The sequence below is a fragment of the Saccostrea echinata genome, unplaced genomic scaffold, assembly GCF_033153115.1.
Source record: "Saccostrea echinata isolate AGI-Se365-2 ecotype Australia unplaced genomic scaffold, CSIRO_AGI_Sech_v1 ptg000054l, whole genome shotgun sequence".
Lineage (NCBI taxonomy): Eukaryota > Metazoa > Mollusca > Bivalvia > Ostreida > Ostreidae > Saccostrea > Saccostrea echinata.
In genome coordinates, this window is record NW_026889803.1 from 55,922,373 (window position 1) to 55,944,561 (window position 22,189).

Consider the following 22,189-nt stretch of genomic DNA (forward strand, 5'->3'; position numbering starts at 1 on the left):
TTATAAAAAGGATGGGATATGGGTTCCTTTGAAATCTTTTCTAATCTTTAAATTCCTATAGGCCTATTCATAGATTTATAAATAATTTAAATCTTTCGCTGGTTATCACGTGCATGGGTATATTGTCAGGTTGATTTTTTTTATTTTTACGGCTTATTAGCAATGAATAAGGTGACCGAAGCCAGCTGATTTTACGTTATCAGATATTTTTAGATCATTCACGCAAGGAATTCCCACAAGGACTTCCTTGACATTCGGAACACACTTTGGAATTTCCAATGAGGCAGCCATGTTTTAGCTAAGCCTAAATAGAAAGTATTTTGTTAAATATTGATATGTCCGACCAAAATGACAACGTTTACTATATTCTTCTTGCTGATAAAATAGGAAAGAAGAAAGAGAGAGGAATACTACGAACGACATCTTCAAAAGTTGACGTGTTACCCGGAACTCTCTTGCTGTTGGTGGAGGAGCGCTACGATAAACAGAGAACCACCCTCTCGTGGATATTAGAAACACTTGAACCAGAGAACATTGAAATTGAATGTCAGCCCACGGACACTGGTCAGCTAACTAAAATAGAATTTGCCTTACTACAGCCCATCCCTGTCTGTCAAGAACGTCTGTCTATATTCCAGGATCAGGAATGGTTGAAGGAAGGGGCGCAACTTCAAGTAGAGGACCCAGTCACTGTGGCTGTCAAAGGACAACCATATCTAAAAGGAATCATCAAGTACAAGGGCGAGCTACCGGGGGTGAAAGGAATTCAGTTTGGGATTGAATTATTAGGGGTATGTGCATGTGTAAATTAGGTGTAACTTGATTCCTAGAAAAATGTTTGATTTTGAATTCAATGACTTGAAATTGCTCTTGTTGTGTTAATTAAAAAAAAAATTCGATCAGGGTAACATATTTCAATCAGGTGTGGCAGTCAGATGGGTTCAATCGCCGGTGGCCAGATAGCTCGGTAGAGCAACTGACTAGAAATTTGGGGAGGGGGGGGGGGGACCTGGGTTCAAATCCCGGTCTGGTCCGTCACATTTTTCTCCTCTCCTGTTACATTTGGTGCCATGCCATGTCTTGGAAGTGACATGTGAAAGACCTTTCAGGGAAGAGCCTGGGGCCCGTTTCATCAAAAGTCGTAAATTTAAGACCTAACTTGGGTGTACTTCCAGGGCTTACGCCAAAATTTAGTCGGGCGTAATTTGCATTTCACGAAGTAGCGTAAGACTAGTCGTAAACAATACGCTTAGTCTCAGGACTAAGCCCTTGACAACACTGCAATGCACATGCGCAAAAAACATGAACGTCCGCATTGTCTACAATTCAACATATAGTGTTGTTCTACATACATTGCACACAATACGGTCATATGTACATTAGCTTAAATGAAAAATTACATGAACTTTTAGGGACCTTATAAAAAACATGCATTTTAAATCTACTTATTATAAAATATTAACTACTTACAACATACCATGTATGATTAAACTCCAAAATTAAAGGTCTAAGAAACGAAATAAATGTTCTTGTAAATGTATTAATATTTATTTTGGAATATTTGCCCCCCCCCCCCCCCCCCACGATTTTGATACAGAGAGAGAGAGATTCTGTTACAATTGTATATACTTGTAAATATATGTAACTGGGCATATGATTAAGAATCGATAAAATAATACAAATATGCATCATCAGGAAAAAATAAAGACTTTTTTTTTATTTCTTCTATGACATTACCTTGTACAGCTGTACACCATTCCGTTTGTTCCTAAAAATTGTAGTATTTCTTTTTTTAAAATGCGGATTCTTTTTATTTTTCCCGATAAAGAAAGGCAAGTACCATGGATATTCATTTTGACATTTTCAGAAATTTATCATTCATTGTTTCAACATGAATATATTGTCCTACATGGGAGTAATAATTGTAAAATTACAGTCAAAGCTGATTCTCAGAATCTACCGAGTGACTTTGTTGTCCCTTGTCCCTTAGGTAAAATCCTCTCTAATTTGTATTCAATATCAGGAAAAAGTGACTTTCAAGCAACTGGAATCTTTTTCGTCTTTTGAACGTTAACAACTTTTTCTGGAGGCAGGTGCGGGTCCGTGATTTTTTTGGAAGGAGAGGGGGGAGGGAGCACTGTCATCAGTAACCAAAAATTCCATCTGAAAATCTGAAAAACTTATTGACAAGCTAAATATCGTAATTTTCTTTCCCAAACCCGAAAATATTATTGCGGGGGGGGGGGGGGGGCTCCCTTCAATTCCTAAACTTCATAAATATGCCTGGTCTTCCTACCAACGTACTAACTGAAAACTTAAACAGTGGTCCAAGGTCGTTTCATTTCACACTTACATTATCTTCGATTTGTACGTATATAAATAACTCCGCAAATTGCCGCGAAGAGGACTGGACCCTAGCTCCCTGAACCCCCTCTTAATCCATGCGTGTAAACGTGGACTAAATAAGATATGGAGTTTTCAAGCATGATAATTTTTTTAAAAATCCTACTTGGTTTTAAGATAAGTTAATAAATTGGGTTTTTTTTTAATTATACGTATTAACCATGCAAAGCTATAGAAGATAACTGTGCTTTTGTGGTAAAATAACTTTTTTCCAAAAAAAAAAATAAATATATGTTGGGAAAAGTAGCTTTTTTTTCAAAATAAACATTTTTAGGTTACTTTTCAGTGAATGACACAAAATGTTTACCGTGTAGTGGATTTACAATACATCCTCATACTCAAAATACAACAATCAAATGCGTATATATGCAGGGTTGTCAAAACTTAAGAGATAGTGTTAAAATGAATCCCTATCTTTTACGAAGATATTTATTAAAGTAATTATGTAAATATTGGATGTCAACTACTTCCCCGAGTGGGTGTACCCCCTCCCCCATTTCCACTCCCCGAAATCTTCATAGTTTGTGATATTAAATTATGCTTCATTTGTATTAAAAAGACTTCTTAGAACCGTAATTCTCCTTAAAGAATTGCTAAATCGTTTTCAAATCAGTAAAGTCGCTTTATTTTATGTTTACATCCGAACTTACGCCTACCCATGAGTAGCCGTAAAATTTTGGCCTAACTTTAGTCCAGTGTAAAGTTACGCTATTTAATGAAACACAAATCTTTGTGCCAGTCCCGACTTTATGCTGGCATAGCGCTACGACTGGGCGTACGGCCTTTGATGAAACGGGCCCCTGGGTTGGTGTCTTGGGGGGCTGAAGACCTTTAAGGAGGGAGGTTCGATCGCTGGTGGCCAGATAGCTCAGCTGGTAGAGCACCTGACTAGAGATTCAGGGGGCCTGGGTTGGAATTAAATGAGGAAGGCAAGTACCAAGGATTCACTAAGTCTGGGTGGTGCAGGAATGTTTTAGTCAATTACCAAGGATTCACTAAGTCTGGGTGGTGCAGGAATGTTTCAGTCAATTACCAAGTACTACTAAGTCTGGGTGGTGCAGGAATGTTTCAGTCAATTATGAAGGAATACCGTTGTTTTGCCTCGATTTAGGATGTATATATGTTTTCATCTGGAACAAATGATTAAAAATCCCTACCTTACTTTCTTTGAAAAATATTTTCATATATTGATTTAAGGAATAACTGTCTTATTTTTTGGATTCATGATGTGATCAATCGAGTGGCTTGCGTGATAATTTGCATAAACGCCGAAGGCGTTTATGCATAAAATTATCACGCAAGCCAATCGATTGATCATCGTCATGAATCCAAAAAATCTGACAGTTATTCCTTATATTTACATGCTCCTGATTCTGCAAATTCCCGTGCTAATAGCCCCGCTTCTGTCTCTATTTGTCCCGCCCTGCACGTGATTTTTTTTAACCGCGCCTATCGATGAACCAGTAGATTTATGTAGAAATAAAGTATTTTTACAATTTGTAATTTTATCTCGGACAAAGACATTGGAAATGTAAATATTTAATATTATTTTCGTATTACCTGATTTCTAGTGATTCTCAGAAAGATGATGTTGTTAACTGTGCAGTAATACAGCTAGCTGAATCATCAATTTTATTGTCCAGATAAATGTAGACCTGTGGCTACTGTGATGTATGACATTATAATGATAACAGTAGTACAGTACAATAATACAGCTAGCTGATTTAAAAAGGAGACAGTGATAGATTTTATTGTCCAGATAAATGTAGACCTGTGGCTACTTTGATGTATGACATTATGCATTATGGAGATACAATTGAATACCACAAGGCTGAGAAAATACTGTTAATGTATTGCATTTAGCATGTTTGACCTTTGGCAGAAATTGATTTTTCAACTAGTGACAATTTGATTTAGCCCTTTCTACATGTTCTAAATGTGCGAGATATAAATATATAGTTAATCACGACATTTTATGATGTTCTAGATTTAGCGGAAGCTGCTTTCTATGGAAGCTGCTTTCTGCGAAAGGTCCTTAATAAAATACACAGCCAAATGTAATGCATGTACAATTTTGGGCCCAGAAGGCATACAAGGTTTTTACAATACTGTGACAATATGATCATGTCATTGATGATAATCTTACAAAATTCAAAGATTTTGGAGTAAAAATCTCAAAGTTATATATATGGCATGAATTTCAAAAAATATCATTTTTATGCCCCGCCATGAATATGGCCAGGGCATATAGTGTTTGTCATGTCCATCTTCCGTCTTTCCATCTGTCCTTCCGTCACACTTTGCGTTTAGCTCTGTTCAAAGCTCAGTTTTAAAAATACCATTCAGGATACATGTAGTGTAATCAAACTTCATATTTTGATACATACTGATGTGAGCTATACAACTGCATCAACATTTTTTGACCTTGACCTCACTTTTCTTAAATTAGTGTTTAGCTCAGTTTTAAAGAAACCATTCAATATAGTGTTATCAAACTTCATATGCCGATACATACTGATGAGAGCTATTCAACAGCATCGACATTTTTTGACCTTGACCTTTCCTTTGATCTTGACCTCACTTTTCCTTAATTAGTGTCAAACGTCATATGCTGATACATACTGATGTAAGCTATTCAACTGCATCGATATTTTATGACCATATATTTTTTGACCATGACCTTTCAGGGTTGTGGCAGGGTTTTTTTTAGGTCTTAAAAACAAGGGCCTGGGCCTTTCCAATTGGGAAAAAATAGCGACATTTGGTTGAAATTGGGAAAAAATGTCATACTTAACATTTTTCTAAATAATGTTAAATAAGAATAATTTCATCAATTGCAAGGCATTTATTAGCATCTTTTACATGTACAAGATTCAGTCAATCTTTATTTTTCTATCCTTTGCAGATATCACAGTGGTTAACTTTTGAAACCTTAGGGGCCATGTGGGCTCCTAACTTTTCAAATTTTACGGGCCCACAATGTGATCCACGGGCCCTCATTATATGTAAATTAAAAATAAGAACACAAAAATCCTAATTTTTTTTTTTTTTCGTAGTATCTATATGTTCGCAGAATATGGATTTTTGTCACGTTTTCTCTTTTCTAAAAACTTTGATCCGATAATATGTTCATTACATTTTGTAGTATTTAACCTTAACTTATACAACTGAAGCATCTATGGTTTTAACAAGGGGCATATTAAATAATAAATTACAACCTGTGATTAAGTTTGATCCCGATCTTTTATTGTCTGCATTTGACATGGTAATTCAAATTCTATCAGTGAATAACTAGTCGAATGGCGAGTGTGACAACCATAGCCGATTGTTACAATATTTCTATTAGAACAATCTCAAACATTTGCTCTCATATCATCAGATTTAACGGAGATTTAACCGCTTCGATAAATCGCCATTTTTGATCTCAGTCAGGTACATGTTTGAGTAATATGCTTGTACGCAACACAAATAATCTAAGTTAGTAGAGCGTTTTCTTAAAAAAACTGAAAGTACATAAAATAAAACTGAAATGTGATTATGTTCCGGTAAAAAAATCGTTCGCCATGTGGGCGACCAGATTTTTAATATCTAGTCGCCCACCCCAAATTTTACTCGCATTTGCGAGTGGGCGAGTGGTTATCCACAACCCTGCCTTTCCTTTGACCATGACCTCACTTTTCTCAATTTGTGTCTAATTCAGTTTTAAAGAAACTATTTATAATATTTTTATCAAACTTCATATGCTAATACATACTGATGTAACCTTTTCAACTGTGTTGCGCCTGCATAGCAAACCTTTAATGTGTTGTTTAGAATGTATGTTTCATAGTTATGTTTTCGCTATAGAACTAAGATGCATGTTTACCCTTGGTACAACAAACGTCTGTGCTTAATTTTTATTACGTGGATTACGTTTACCTTCAGTGCATATTTAAGCATATGTTCCTTTCTCGTGTCTTTAGACTTATTATGATTAATTAGAAGTCTTGTAGTACTCAACATTAAAAGATTTATTTATTACCGGGATTTCGTTATATGACAACTGGAAATGCATAAGATTCAGTAATTGCGGAAACTTTATGGTAGAGATGAATATATCCGGATTGTTAGCAGACGAATAGTTTCTGAATATATAACTCTAGAAATGATAAGCTTAAAATAATTATAAAATTATAGATATATATAATAGATCTTTTGGAGTATTATTAGTAGGTTGGTTTATCCTAGTTTATTGATAAAAGTATTGTTTTTGGAGTTTTACATTTTACATATGACGTAGTCGCTGCATCACTGCGTCACAGTATAAAAGCAGCAAACTCGAAGCAGCGTTGTCAGATCTCCTCCAGAAAAATAAAGCAAAAGTCGGTGTTGGTCGGTGCCAGTAAAGTTTAAGGTAAATTCATATTTTAGATAAGTTAGAAAAAGTTAAAACCTTCTTAGCCTATTAAGATATAGTATAATATTAAAATGTAAATTCTTTAGAAAATATTTGAGAATTTTCGTTAGTTTAAAGTATTCAGATATTGACTACTCAGTGTGAGATTCTGAGCCAAAGTTTGTTTCTTAAATTATTAGAATAAATTTTAGTATTATTGACTGTGCAAGTTTAGAATGATTAATTCCGTTTTTATTGAGATTTAGCTAAATTTAATTTACGGTGCAGTTTGGCACTGGCGGCACCGAGCACCGGGTAGCACCGTGAACCTGGTTGCACCGAGCACCGAGTAGTCCCGAGCACCGAGCAGTATATATTAGACCATTCTAAGTTGCATAGGTTATAAATGATGGTTGGCATTAGCACAAGAACTTTCCTATCTACGCATGACATGCTAGCATAGGATGGGGGGTGGACTTTTTGTTATTAAGAAATAGATATTTGGATTTCAGATATAGTTCTGATTACAGTATCAGAGTTCCTGATTGTGCCTGTATAGTTATACTTAGTAGTAGCAGCAGATAGCACCGAACATCTTGAAGCTCCTGAAATGGAGAAGTAGTACAGAACACCTAGTATCACCGAACACCGAGCTCCGTGGAATTTCGGCAGTATACTTAATATTGAAGAGACATTTTAAACATTTATTGAACTTTATTGTCTTTGATGCTATAATAAATATATGTACTGATGCTATAATAAATATATATGTATCAACTGTTTATATATATTTCTTTTCTTTATTAAACTAGGTACCTTCGAACCCAACTATTGTAACGTGCCTCATAGGTACTGAGTTGATGCAAAATTACACGTTACAATTGGTGGCAGCGAATTTATTTATATTTATTTATAAAACCCAAAATGTTACAACTGCATCAACATTTTTTGACCTTGACCTTTCCTTTGACCTTAACTTCATTTATTTTAAATTAATGTTTAGCTCAGTTTTAAATAAACCATTCAAAATATTTTTATCAAACTTAATATGCTGATATGCATTTGTGAGAACTATTCAACTGCATCAAAAACGTTTGACCTTGAAATTTCATGTGACCTTGACCTCACTTTTCTTAAATTTGCATTTTGCTTAATTTTAAAGAAACCATTTAAGATATATTTATGTAAGCTTATGCACTTATACATAATTTGGTGAGAATTTATCATCTGTATCCAACTTTTTAGATTTCAATTTCAATTTTAAAGAAACTATTCAAGATATTCTCATCAAATTTCATACACTAATACAAATGTTCATGTTGCATTACTAATATACCCTTGGCGGGGCATTCATGTCCTATGGACATATTTCTAGTCAATTTTATTTCATTTCTTGTAGATTTCAATATTTAATATTGGGTATTAAACTAAATTCAAATTATTACAGGAGAGCAAAGGCAAAGGAACCTGTGATGGTGTGTTCAGAAAAAAGCGATTCTTCACTTGTGAACAGAACTGTGGGATTTTCGCTGCTATACACAAAGTGCGTCGAGACCAGGATGCTCCGTATCAGCGTCGGTATATAGACCGATCAATCCCAATTCATGATGACTCACCCATGTATCGAGAGGAAAGAGAAATGATAGAAAACTCCAATCTTAAGGAGAAGGATCGTATTGTCTGGATTAGTGATAATGGTCCAGAGTTTGGGGAGGTGAAGTGGGTTGGGATCCTCCCTGATAGCAACAGGAGGGATATAACAGTTGGAGTAGAATTCGTAAGTTTATGCATTTGAAAATGTACAGAATGAATTTTAGATATGTGTGTGTGGTTGTCGTAAAAAAGAAATTTGAAAGGATAACTGTTCAATTTTATTTGAAAATAGAATTTAACCATTTGTTGCACAAAGTTGTCCTAAATATACTGTAAAGAACATTAAAAAGAGCAACAAGAAATATCAAGAAATTGACTCAAGAAATCAAAATGTAAGAAAAGTAACTGGAGTGTAAAGGAATTGCCTTTCCATCTGTCTGTTCATTTTTGTCTATCATCAAGATCATAAAAAATAACTATGTTTATTTTCAATATTTTACAGGACAACCCTGTTGGATCTGGTACAGGGAAATATAAAAATCACAGACTGTTCTATGCTAAAGCTCAGCATGCATCATTAGTACCTATCATGGGTTTAATGAAAGCGGAGGAATACATGCAAATGAACCAGGCTTCAGGGTCCTCCAGTTCTTATTACCCACATCAGCCAGAGTATGGTTTTCTGCAGGAATCGGAACAAATCAACTCCCCACGACCATCACAGTCTCGGACTGGTCAACAGAGTACAGTGTCAGGATACAACTCAGCATGGACTGGTCACCAGAATACATCAGCAGGATACAGTCAAGTCCAAAGAGAGGTTTTGTCACAGCCTGTACAGAGCAAAGAGAGGGGAAGTTACTCCAGCAATGCCTCTACTCCATCCTATCAACAGGTGCTCTCAAAAGATCAACTCCAGGTACATCTTCCCCCGGCACCCCTAAAGGAAAAGTTACCCCCCTCTCCACAGGACTCAGGTCTTCCTGTCAGGCAGAAGAAGGAGGATAAGGCTGCTGATTTGGGAGGGCCCAATCCATTGTATGAATACACCAAGGCACAAGGTAAGTGTCAATTTATAATAGTTACCTAAGATGATTAACTGCATTCGTCTATTCAGTTCTTGTCTAGAAGTGATCTTGTATTCACTTTATACACATTTTGTTAGGATGTATTTCCATTATATGTTTTCCACCCAACCTTTTTGGGGTCAAATTTTTAATATCATCCAAACTACACACTTCATCCACTATGTAACTGGGTGGCAATAAGTTTCATTTGCACTCTACTGTTTATTTACCCATCTTGTGCATGAATAACATTGAAAAACAGGAGATTATGGGCACATATTTTTTCACTTGAGCCTGTCAAATGATTGAGAATGAACCCAGTATTTTTGCCCTAAACTTATAGCACTTGTTTTATAGAATTTTAATCTACTGTAACATTTCAGTGAATTTAATGTACTATATCGTTACAGTGATTATTGATTGTAGCCTTGTTGTTCTTGAAAAAGTTTATATATTCCTTTGTAAAATCCTATACGACAAGCGTGGCCCTATTCTGACTCTAGAGACAATGAATGACACAAACTTGAATGTAATTCAAATGATTGCAATTTAAGATGATAAATTGACACTATGCTATTCCTTAGAAAAAAAATTCAAAAAATATTTTTTATGCATCCTACATGTGTGAAATATTGTAAATGTACTCAATAGCGGTATTAATATTTAGTGCCTTTTATGCTGCTTCTTTCTGCTAATTTATGTTCATGCTAATATATGATTAAAGCTTATACATGGTGTTGTTAAAACTGTAGTGTGCTAATTCATGTCTGCGCTAATCAGCTAAAGAGGACGATTGTGCTAAATTTTAAATGGGTTTATTTATGTATACATGTTTACAGTAATCTGATCTTTGTGGGCAGACCCTGACTGAGGACCATGACTTTAAACAAATTCATATCTACACAACATAAGGATGCTTGTTTTTTTTCATTTAACTAAATTAGTTTAATTGAATCTGAATTAAGAAGTAAAGCATCTTCATGTGGTGTAAATACAGATTTGCTCAAACTGAGGTCCTAGAGTCAGAATGGGAGTCAGAGTTTTGCATGAGATTATAAAGGGAAAAATCTTTTAATTCAACTTCTCAAGAGAGCATTAATTGCTACAGTTAGTCATGATTAATATGTAATTAAGCCTACATGGTATATACTGTAAATCACTTTTTATTCCTGAAAACTTTATTTTGGCATAATTATTCAAGACTGCTTGCTCATGAAAATTTCATTCTCACATATAATTCTGCTATAAAAGATTGTAAAGAGCAATAACCAAAATTCATGGAAATTTTGTTTTGTTTATAAATACCAAACAAAAATCTCTTGAAAATTAGGTGATCAACAGTAGATTCAAGTTAAGTTGAAAGAAAGGACATAAGGACTAGGTTGGGGTCCCATTTAGGGAACAGAAATATATATTAAACATCCAGAAGAATAAAAAAGTAAAATTTGTAAAGTTCATATCACAGCCTCAATATTCTATAAATTAAAGTTGGTGAAACCTTGCCTTGGACTTCAAGACCTTATCGTAACTAACTACAGTAACTGTGGTTTTGTTACGGTAATTTTCATGGAGATTTATATTTTGTGGTTTAGTCAAATAAGTACCATACATTTCTGTTGATAATATGGTAATTCATGTTCTATCATTAGGAAAATGTGTGGTTCTTTGATCCTTTTATTCTATCCTCTATTTCTACCATAAAAAACAACAAAATTGGTGTTCAGCATAAATGAAACTACAGTAATACCTGGTATTTGTATCATTATGTGCATCATAAGCTTTTTGACTTAAATTAATTCCTAATAAAAGTGTAACAGACATATATAAAAAAATTTACCTGTATTTTATTGGTAAAAAAATATATTTGTTTTTGTAACTTTCATGTGTAGATCAACAAAGTGAAATGAAGTCTGAGTCATTAGAACAACCAAACAGTCGGCGCAGTAACCCAAGCTCTCGATCATTGCTTCCAGCTGATCCTGACCTTGAAGTGGGGTCAATGGTGGAGGTCATGTCAAACCCTCCTCTGTATGGGGTCATTCGATGGATGGGATATCTTCCTGACCAGAAAGAACCTGTTAAACCTATAGCAGGACTGGAAATGGTAGGGTTACTTTTAAACAGTGATACTTTGTTTATAGTAAATATTAGAACCACTTGTAATTTATTAGTCAAATTCATGTACTAAGATTTTTGTCATTTAATGATTTGTGCACCATTTGAGCTCCATTGATAATTTCATGAAATAAAAATATTTAACTTACTTTATGATAACTGATATTAAAAATACAGATTAAATGTTTGTTTAGTTTGATGAAATTTTTTTGAACTATATCAGATTTTAAAAACACTCAGAAATATTGCATTCAATCATTTTCTCCAAATGAAAAAGATTTTTTTTCCAAAATTGTATTTATTTCAAATAGGAAGAGGAAATATCAGCAGGAACAGATGGAAGTTTTGGAAAGCATCGATTCTTTTCATGTCCCCCAAAGAAAGCCTTTTTTGTACCTCTATATAAATGTCGCAAGGACAAACGTTTTGTAGACAGTGTTCGTCGTAATAGTGGAGTTTCAAATAATTTTGGTAGCATGGAGACGCCAGACGTCATGGGAAATATATCTCCACCAGATTCTTTGGATATTAAACAAATAGAACTTGATGTGTGTGGCAAACAGAAAGGCATTCAGGGTCACCATAACTCTTGTTACTTAGACGCTACACTACTTGCTATGTTTTATTTTACTACAGTATTTGATGGAATTTTGTATAGACCTAAACGCAGTGATGACTTATATGAATATGATGAAGTAAAACAAGTGATAAAAGAGGGCATTGTTAATCCACTAAGGAAGTAAGTTATTTAATATGGAGAGAAGGAAAATGGTTGAGTGGAAGGAAAAAAATTATTCTTCCTGACAACAAAACAATTTTTGGTTGCTTTTTTTTCTCTATTTCAATTTTTATAAGAATATTTGTGCTATAATAATAAGAAACAAATGCTTTAATTATAAGTAAGTATGTTTTAATGTTTTTGCATAATTTTGTAGCAATATCTTTAATTTTAGGGGTTGATTGATAAAGATTTTTTTTTAATTTCAGACATAATTATGTACGTGCTGATAAAGTAATGAAATTACGTCATTTACTTGATAAATTAGGAAATATTCCTGGCATGATGAGTGAAGAAAAAGGTGGGGTTGTCATGGTGTTTTTAAATAAACAGATTCTGAATCTATGTATCAACAGCTTTACTTTTACAATAACATTAAGGCCATTTTCTTGAATTATGATTCATTCAAATCTTCACAATTTTTTATTCAATCTGCATATTCCTCAAGAAATGGGTCATGTATATACCACTGTGAATCATAAAAATAATTTATTTTATTTTCTTTTTAGATCCAGAGGAGTTTCTAAATTTACTTTTGAACCAGATAACAAAAGCAGATCCTTTTTTACATATAAGGTAAATAAATAATCTGTAAATTTGCTCAAGAAAAAAAGCAGAGTAAGCACAATTTAAGACAAGATAAAATAAGATCAAGACATAAATAGCATTACCTGTATTATATTCAGGCAGAATACCATTAAAATAGGAGGGAATAGCATTTTAACAGATTGGCATTGCAATGAAAGATAGATAGCATTATACAGTATTATATAGGTCATAAATACATGCTACACACTGTTACTGTACTGTCTTTATATGTACATTTACTATCTTTTAAAATTTCATACCATCATTGTAAGCACTAGTTTTATGCACTATCATTCCTACAAATAAGCCAGATCAAATTGAAAACTGGCTTGCAAGGATGATTTCTTATCTAGAGGATAATTATATTTCATGGGCAAACAGTCTCCTGAGACAAGGTTATTTTAATTTCTTGTGTCTTTTACAGATCAGATAATGGGGCTGGTAGCCAGCATTCATTTCTGTATCAGCTGATTATGGAGAAGGATGAGAGATTAGTGCTTCCTACAACTCAGCAACTATTTGAATTATCCTTCCTTCAGATGAAAGTGAAACTAGAGGAGGTTTGAAACAGACACAAAAATTGCTTCATCTAGCACAAAGTTAATTTTTCTGGACTTCATTTGAAAAATCTCTTTTATGTTATTGGACATATTGCATTTAGTTCACAACTTTTAACCCTTGATATTACCTCTGACCAAAGCTTAGACAAATTGATGTATTTGGCCAAGTTGTAGGTCAAAGTCAGAGCATTATTTCAGGTCAAGGTCATACATCAAAGGCCAGACAGAACTCTTTCTACCGAGGCCTAGTGTTTCACCTTCACATTTATAAAACCTTTTCTATGTTTTTTCCCCTTTGCTCTAAATTTTATTGACACAATGTGTTTCCTAACTAGGTAAAAGGGATAAATTTTCAGAATTTGACACTCATTACTTTTTCAGAGACCTCCATGTTTGATTCTCCAGATGCCTCGATTTGGCAAAGATTACAAGATGTACCGTCGTATTGTTCCTAGCTTAGAGTTGGACATTACTGATGTCTTACAGAATGGTTAGTTATTTGAAATTTAGTAGTCTATGTTTTGAAATTTTCATCAAATGACACATATATCACATATATCATTAACTTTTGACATTATAGCAAAGCTAAATCACAATAAAAGCTACATATATTAAACAAAACTCGTGATTAAACTTTTCATATATTGTTTAGTAGTAAAATTAATGATATTTTGCTTGGAATTCTTTCATTCTTGGGCAGAAACATGATATATGGGTTGTTTTTTACAGCTCCAGTGGAGTGTATAATATGTGTATGGGTTGTTTTTACAGCTCAGAGGGAGAGTATAATATGATGTATGGGTAATTTTTACAGCTCCGAGGGAGTGTATAATAAGTGCATGGGTTGTTTTTACAGCTCCAAGGGAGTGTATAATAAGTGTATGGGTAATTTTTACAGCTCCGAGGGAGTGTATAATATGTGTATGGGTTGTTTTTACAGCTCAGAGGGAGTGTATAATATGTGTATGGGTAATTTTTACAGCTCCGAGGGAGTGTATAATATGTGTATGGGTTGTTTTTACAGCTTTGAGGGAGTGTATGATATGTGTATGGGTTGTTTTTACAGCTTCCAGGGAGTGTATAATATGTGTATGGGTTGTTTTTTACAGCTCTGAGGGAGTGTATAATATGTGTATGGGTTGTTTTTACAGCTCCAAGGAATGTATAATATGTGTATGGGTTGTTTTTACAGCTCCAAGGGAGTGTATAATATGTGTATGGGTTGTTTTTTATAGCTCTGAGGGAGTGTATAATATGTGTATGGGTTGTTTTTACCGCTCAGAGGGAGTGTATAATATGTGTATGGGTTGTTTTTAAAGCTCTGAGGGAGTGTATAATATGTGTATGGGTTGTTTTTACAGCTCTGAGGGAGTGTATAATACGTGTATGGGTTGTTTTTTACAGCTCTGAGGGAGTGTATAATACATGTATGTGTATGGGTTGTTTTTATGCCCCGCCATGAATATGGCCGGGGCATATAGTGTTTGTCATGTCTGTCTTCCGTCCTTCTGTCCTTCCATCTGTCCTTCCGTCACACTTTGCGTTTAGCTCTTTCAAAGCTCAGTTTCAAAGAAACTATACAAGATATTTTTATCAAACTTCATATGCTGATAGATACTGATGAGAGCTCTGAACTGCATCAAAATTTTTGACCTTGACCTTTCCTTTGACCTTGACCTCACTTTTCTTAAATTAGTGTTTAGCTCAGTTTTAAAGATACCATTCAAGATAGTTTAATCAAACTTCATATGTTGATACATACTGATGAGAGCTATTCAACTGCATCAACATTTTTGACCTTGATCTTTCCTTTGACCTTGACCCCACTTTTCTTTAATTAGTGTCAAACTTCATATGCTGATACATACTGATGAGAGCTATTCAACTGCATCAATATTTTTTTACCTTGACCTTTCCTTTGACCTTGACCTCACTTTTCTTAAATTAGTGTTTAGCTCAGTTTTAAAGAAACCATTCATAATATTTTTATCAAACTTCATATGCTAATACATACTGATGTAACCTTTTCAATTGCATCAACAATTTTTTACCTTGACCTTTCCTTTGACCTTGACCTCACTTTTCTTAAATTAGTGTCAAACTTCATGTGCTGATACATACTGATGTAAGCTATTCAACTGCATCAATGTTTTTTCACCTTGACCTTTCCTTTGACCCTATATACACCCTGGGCGGGGCATTCATGTCCTGTGGACATATTTCTAGTTTGCAGCTCAGAGGGAGTGTATAATATGTGTATGGGTTGTTTTTACAGCTCCCAGGGAGTATATAATATGTGTATGGGTTGTTTTTACAGCTGCCAGGGAGTGTATAATATGTGTATGGGTAATTTTTACAGCTCCGAGGGAATGTATAATATGTGTATGGGTTGTTTTTACAGCTCCAAGGGAGCGTATAATATGTGTATGGGTTGTTTTTACAGCTCCGGGGGAATGTTTAATATGTGTATGGGTTGTTTTCACAGCTCCAAGGGAGCGTATAATATGTGTGTGGGTTGTTTTTACAGCTCCGAGGGAGTGTATAATATGTGGTGATCTGGCTGCATTTGAATGTAAGGAGTGTTACAACCAGCATGGAGCAGGATTGAACACAATTGCTTTCTGTGAAGGCTGTAAAGAAATGGTAAGATATCCATCAATGTTCTGTAGTATTCAAACTTCTCAGGGTTTTTAAAATTACAGAGGCCACATAATTGGTGCAAGCATTATTGCTGTTACAGGTTGTAATTTATGTTATTAAGTGGCCAGGAATTAAAAAAATTAGAATGAAGATTTATAGCATATCAGTACATGAATATAACCATAACTCCTTATAAAGAAAAAAATACATATATTTGTAATCAATGTGCGTATAAATTATAATCTCTTTCGGTGAATTTTGACAGAGTCACAAACACAAGGTTAGGATAAACCATAAATGTCAGGCCATTACTGTACCCCAGGACTATAAAGTCATTCATAGTGAACAGAAGAATATTCAGAAGCAGAATCCCAGCATACCTCGTGAGAAAATGGAACTGTTTGCCGTTGTCTGTATCCAGACCAGTCATTATGTGTCCTTTGTTAAGTGTGGGAAAGGCAAGGATGCCCAGTGGATCTTCTTTGATTCAATGGCTGATCGAATGGGTATCTTAATTATTTCATTTCTAGTAAAACTCGAATGTAATGCATGAATGCAAGTAAAATTGTCTTTTAATTGCTATTAGTTTCTTTCAGAACTTGATATCGAAATGATTTTGAAGTCAGTGTATGAACGAATTTAAAATAAAAATGAATGATGAAGTGTAAATTCTATATTATAATTCGTAACTTAATGACAGTGAGCATTTATGTTTTAGGTGAACAGAGTGGATACAATATCCCAGAGGTCAAACTCTGTCCTGATTTATCAAAATGGCTGTCGGACGACTACCAGGAAGAGATCATGCGTAGAGGTGACGATAAAGAACTCCCAGAACATATTCGTCGTCTGCTTTGTGATGCTTACATGTGCATGTATCAGAGTCCTGAAGTCTCCATGGTCCGATGAAAGAGCATTGTGATATAAAAACAGAGTGCTGTGCTGCATCAATATTCTGTTCCCAGGCTTGCAGGGTTTGCTAGTAATGCATTATAGACATGTTTGGTGTCCATGGTGTTCAAGTATGCAGCATTATCAACTCAGCTTCTGTGAAGAAAATGCACCCATCATCTTATTTATTGCAAACCATTCTTGAATATTTGTGGGAAAAGGAAAATGGTTTATTATGTTTGTGACAAATTCTCCACCAATTTGTTTTCCAATCTCATCAAAGCTTTATAATTAGTAACTAAGACATTGTGTGTTTCCAGAACACCTGGCTGATAAAGAATTCTTTTATACAGTGTGTACTTTTTTTGTTGCCAGAGAAAGATCTGTAAATCTGAAGTTCAGCAGATAGTAGGTTTGACAGTGTTTAGATACTATCAATAAAAGGTGCAGCTTTTTGTCAATTAAGTTCTTTCATCTATATCAAGATGTTTAGAGTAAAAAGCCTATTGCTTTCGATATTAAACATTCAAGACCAAATTCAGATTTTAAGCATCCTATAAGGTTAGGTGTTTGATGATATACAGTTATACTTAATACAGGGATGCAAGTAGGACAGAAGAAGATGCTTATTATTATTAAGGTTATAAACAGAGTTGATTACTTGACCATATTCAGATGTTGAAAGTCGGACTTTTATTTGGCCTATTGATTTTAGGAGTCAAAAGGTCATGGCCAGAATTAATAGTACAAGTACTGTCAGTTTGACATATGAAATAAATTTCAGAATTAAAGCACAGCCATTTAAAATCTACTAATCCAGGTATATGTATGATAATCTTTGAATACAGGCATATTTTAAGGAATACTTTACATGTAAAGTCCTTAAGTATTAATTGTTCTATTTAAAGGAAACAGTATTAATTCTGCTCTGTTTCACAACTGAAGATTTTTAACCTCTATTAATGTAGTGTTTGATTGTTTCATTTTCCGTCCACTTTTAGGGTTTCTGCTTGACCTATTCTGAATTTCTGCTCTATGTTGTATGTGACTTGATTTTATTATAATTATCTCTAATACATAATTTATATATGAAATAAAGAATACAACTCACAAAGAATAACTTTGTCTTCAAATGATTTCCAGCAATTCTAACCCTTGTCAAGGTTAAGAAATGAAGGAAACCATGACACTTATTCTGATTTTCAAATTTAACATTTTTTGAGGTTTCCCAAAAGATGGCATGCAGGTATTCAGGAGGAAAATTTGCTTTTAAAACATGTATTTATCATTGATTAGAAATTCTAAATAATTGTATGCATTTCTTATCTCAAATAATTTACGCATACAGGAAAGTATTGCATTTTAATCTTTAAGAATTATGCATGATAGGTTTAGTGATAACTAATAAAGGCATACAAGGCAAGGACACTCCTCCACTCTGAGAGAAGGTATTTCTCAGTTCTAAAAGTCGTCACTCGAGGAAAATTTATATTTTTCAAAAATTTTGTTGTCATTTTCATCTTTTGTCACATTTAATTCCTTGAATTAATTATTGATTATTTATTTACCAGTTGTTTACAAGGTACATGTATGTGACATGAAACTTGATTCGAACTCTCTCTGAAGCTAGCTGTAATGCATATTGGTATCACTAACCACTATGCTACAAAGTCTTCTAACAACTGAAGTGTTAGTATGGTTTAAACAAACAAGTTAGTTGAAGCATGTGATTTTTTCAGAAATGTTCAATATTCATATAGAATGGGTTCAGACTCCATTTTCTTAAAAAATAAAATAGAATTTACATTCATTTCTCCGTCATTTTAAACATTAATGTAAATTGGAGACTTGACCCATTCATATTCAAAAAGCATTTTTTTATGGCTCCAATAGACCTATTTTCCAATAAATACAATGAATCGCATTGAAGTGGTAAAATTTTGCATTTGAATGGAAAGTTTGGGTCTTGTTTCACAGGTATTCAAATGAACCATTTGACCGCTTTTACCTTTAAAATTAAAGAAATAGGTGTGTCATTATATGACAATCAACGTTCTAAAGAAAGCCTAAAACATTCCATTCAAACTGAAAATTTTACCACTTCAATACGCTTCATTGTAAGCTTAAATGTCAACCTAGAGAACAAATTATCAATCAATAAATTATTCAATTAAATAAATGAATCAACTGTGTTAAAGATGGCATTACATGTACTGGGAACATCATTTTAAAAAATATAACTTTACCATGAACTTTAGAAATTCTGCTATTACCTCTCGGCAGTGTATACCCCCAAACGCCAAAAACTGACAATTATAAAGATGTACCGGGACAATGGAGATACATGACAACATACTTATTTTTCTGCTATTTCCTCTTGGCAGTACATAACCCCAAATGCTGACAATTATGAAAATGTACACATCCTTGATTCTTTCCATAAAGAAGAATTAAAAATTAGTCAATCAAACCATAATACACAAAATATAATAAAAACATGTTGTTAAACCATATATAATCATTATTTTGCGTGAATTATTATTAAATATGTGCACTTTGTTAGGCAAACAAATCAAAATGCAACAGGAAATAATATGCTGCATAAGTCCATCTAGGTCATTTTTAGTTCTACTGGTCAGAAACCAGAGGAGCTTATGCGATATAGTTAGGTTTCTGCCGCCCATCCGTCTAGCTGTCTGTCTGACCATCTTTAAACAAGTTTTCAAAACACTACTTCTCATACAGTTTTGATCTGATTTCAATATAACTTGGCACATAAGTAGACTATACTAAGATACTTAATTCTGTGTATCAGTTTTTGATTTTGATGAACGGTGTTGCCATGGTTACTAAAAATAGAAATTTGTGAAATACTTTCACAAACGCTACTCCTCCTACAGTTTTAGTTTGATTTCAATGTTACTTGGCACACAAGTAGACTACATTTAGATGCATAATTCTATGTATCAGTTTTTTGATTTCTTTGAACAGTGTTGCCATGGTTACTAAAAATAGAAATATCTGTGAAATATCTTCAAAACGCTACTCCTCCTACAGTTTTGGTCTGACTTCAGTATTACTTGGCACACAAGTAAAATACACTAAGATACATAATTCTCTTTATCAGTTTTTGATTTCGATGAACGGTGTTGCTATGGTTACTAAAAATAGAAATTTCTGTGAAATACTTTCAAAATGCTTCTTCTACAGTTTTGATCTGATTTCAATATAACTTGTCACACAAGTAGATAACATTAAGAGGCAGTGAACCAGAAAACCAGGCAGTATTGTATTAATAGGCGGCACATCGAATGTGACGAATATTTGATATTAAATTTAAAATGATATTAATGTAGTCCAGAAATTTTTAAACATCATGTTGACCTTTTTGCAGTTAAAATTAAACACTTACCAAAAATAAGACTAGAGGAACACTAAAAGAAATTCTGATGCTGCCATGTGTAAACACTTGCTTTAATTAGTCTACATGCAAAAAATAATTAAAATCCATGACATGCGATGTACCACCCATTGCCTGGTTTTTTGGTGGACTGCCTCTTAAGTTTCATAATTCTATGTATCAGTTTTTGATTTTGATGAATGATGTTGCCAAGGTTACTAAAATTGAAATTTCTGTAAAATTCTTCTAAAATGCTACGACCTCCTACAGTTTTGGTCTGATTACAACAAATCTTGCCACAAAAAGAGACTAAACCAAGAATCATTATTCTATGTATTGCTGTTGCAAAGTTTAAAGTCCAAGTGCTACTTTTCTACTCCTTTGTTATAAGTACAAACCAGTAGAGCTACAGTCTCGTCAGAGACTTCTGGTTCAATATTCCTATGACTCCAACTTCAAGAAATTGCTTTCTTTTTACAAAATATTATCACAAAAATGATTATCTAATGGAAATCATATGTTTACACATTACTTATGGTATAAACCTCCACCATGTAGACCCCCTAAGAAATTTTTCTCCCCCGATTTTAGTGATTTTACTAGGCCTATACATTTGTAGTTGAATGTATTTACAAAGTTGCACATACATGTATTTAAAACTATTATAAACACCAAACATGTCCTGTCCCTAAAATTCTCCTTGCTTTAGATAAAAAATACCATTTGTCAATAAAAGTAGAGACAATGAATCTGATCGTGATTGACAGATTGTGGCAGACTGGATGATCTGGGTACAGAAAGTAAATGTGCTGTAAGTGAATCAACCACTTCAATCTATCATATCTATCTAAACTACATTACGCTTTTTTTGATAATAGTTAAAGTCAAATGCAAAAGTTAGTCAGATGCACTTCTGTACCAGTCTAAAAAATTTTATCAAATTGTTTGAAATTGAATACACCATTAATGTATTTGTCCAGTCTATAACTTTCTAATGGAGAAACATCCTCACAATGCCAGAGGATTTCAGAACTCCACACAAAATTGTAAGGATGGTGGAGAAACATTGGAGCTCATTATTTGCACAGAAACTGCTTATGATCTATGGGTTATTGTGACCTTGGCCAATAGTCATTTGGGCAAATTCAGGGTCACTTTCAGAACTAGTGTTCATCTGTGTCGGTCCGCAACTTTCAAATGGAGAAACATTGGACGTTTATACTTCATATTATATAATGATTAGGTATAACCCAATGGGGTGTCATGATCTTAATCTAGAGTCACTTGGGTAAGTTTAAGGTCATTTTCAGAAAAATGTATAATTTCTGTCCTGACTATGCCCTTGTACAGAGAAACATTTAAAGCTCATACAGTTAATCCCCACTTGTATTGAACTATTTTTCAAATTTTAAAGCTATTTATTTTCCAAGTTGTGTTAACTTGATATCTTGAGCCTCTGAAGATGTAGTTTATCAATTTTTGTCAGTAGATGCATCTTAGGGTTTCTGGGAGTGATAACCCAAATGTAGGTCACTTAGACCTACTTTTGGAATTTGTGGCTCATCTTTTTCAAAGGTTGTTTAAACTGATATCTTGCACCTGCCCATGTCTTAAAAGTAAGCCTCATTGACCTGTTTTGAAACAGCATATTTACATGTTGCTCTGTACAAACATACAGTCATCAAACCTTGTCAGGTGATGCATCTTGGAGGTAGGGTTTGTTAACCCCAAAAAGGTTATGATAACTTGATCTTGGGAGTTCTATGGCTATGCCTCTTA

The 22,189-nt window shown here is 33.9% G+C and overlaps 2 protein-coding genes across 2 annotated transcripts in view; one reads left to right on the forward strand and one right to left on the reverse strand.

The window, feature by feature from the left end:
- Positions 1-283: 283 nt before the first annotated feature.
- Positions 284-17,471, forward strand: LOC133172288 (ubiquitin carboxyl-terminal hydrolase CYLD-like). Its single transcript, XM_061307145.1, has 12 exons — positions 284-791; positions 8,226-8,555; positions 8,874-9,432; positions 11,328-11,542; positions 11,865-12,292; positions 12,541-12,632; positions 12,841-12,907; positions 13,344-13,479; positions 13,861-13,969; positions 16,007-16,122; positions 16,385-16,625; positions 16,838-17,471. The coding sequence occupies exons 1-12, from the start codon at positions 336-338 to the stop codon at positions 17,026-17,028; spliced, it is 2,940 nt and encodes a 979-aa protein (XP_061163129.1). The 5' UTR covers positions 284-335; the 3' UTR covers positions 17,029-17,471.
- The window catches only part of LOC133172291 (uncharacterized), a 116,259-nt gene continuing 102,861 nt past the window's right edge, over positions 8,792-22,189 (reverse strand). Inside the window, exon 6 of the mRNA XM_061307150.1 lies at positions 8,792-8,804. The gene's annotated coding sequence lies outside the window, so the exon portion shown is untranslated. The remainder of the gene's footprint in view (positions 8,805-22,189) is intronic.

Bases quoted from the DNA above. Each gene is read 5' to 3' on its own strand.
- LOC133172288 (XM_061307145.1), top strand. From the start codon at position 336: ATGTCCGACCAAAATGACAACGTTTACTATATTCTTCTTGCTGATAAA. The intron at 12,633-12,840 runs GTGGGGTTGTCA...TTTTCTTTTTAG, and splicing joins CATGATGAGTGAAGAAAAAG to ATCCAGAGGAGTTTCTAAAT. The intron at 13,970-16,006 runs GTTAGTTATTTG...TTGTTTTTACAG, and splicing joins TACTGATGTCTTACAGAATG to CTCCGAGGGAGTGTATAATA.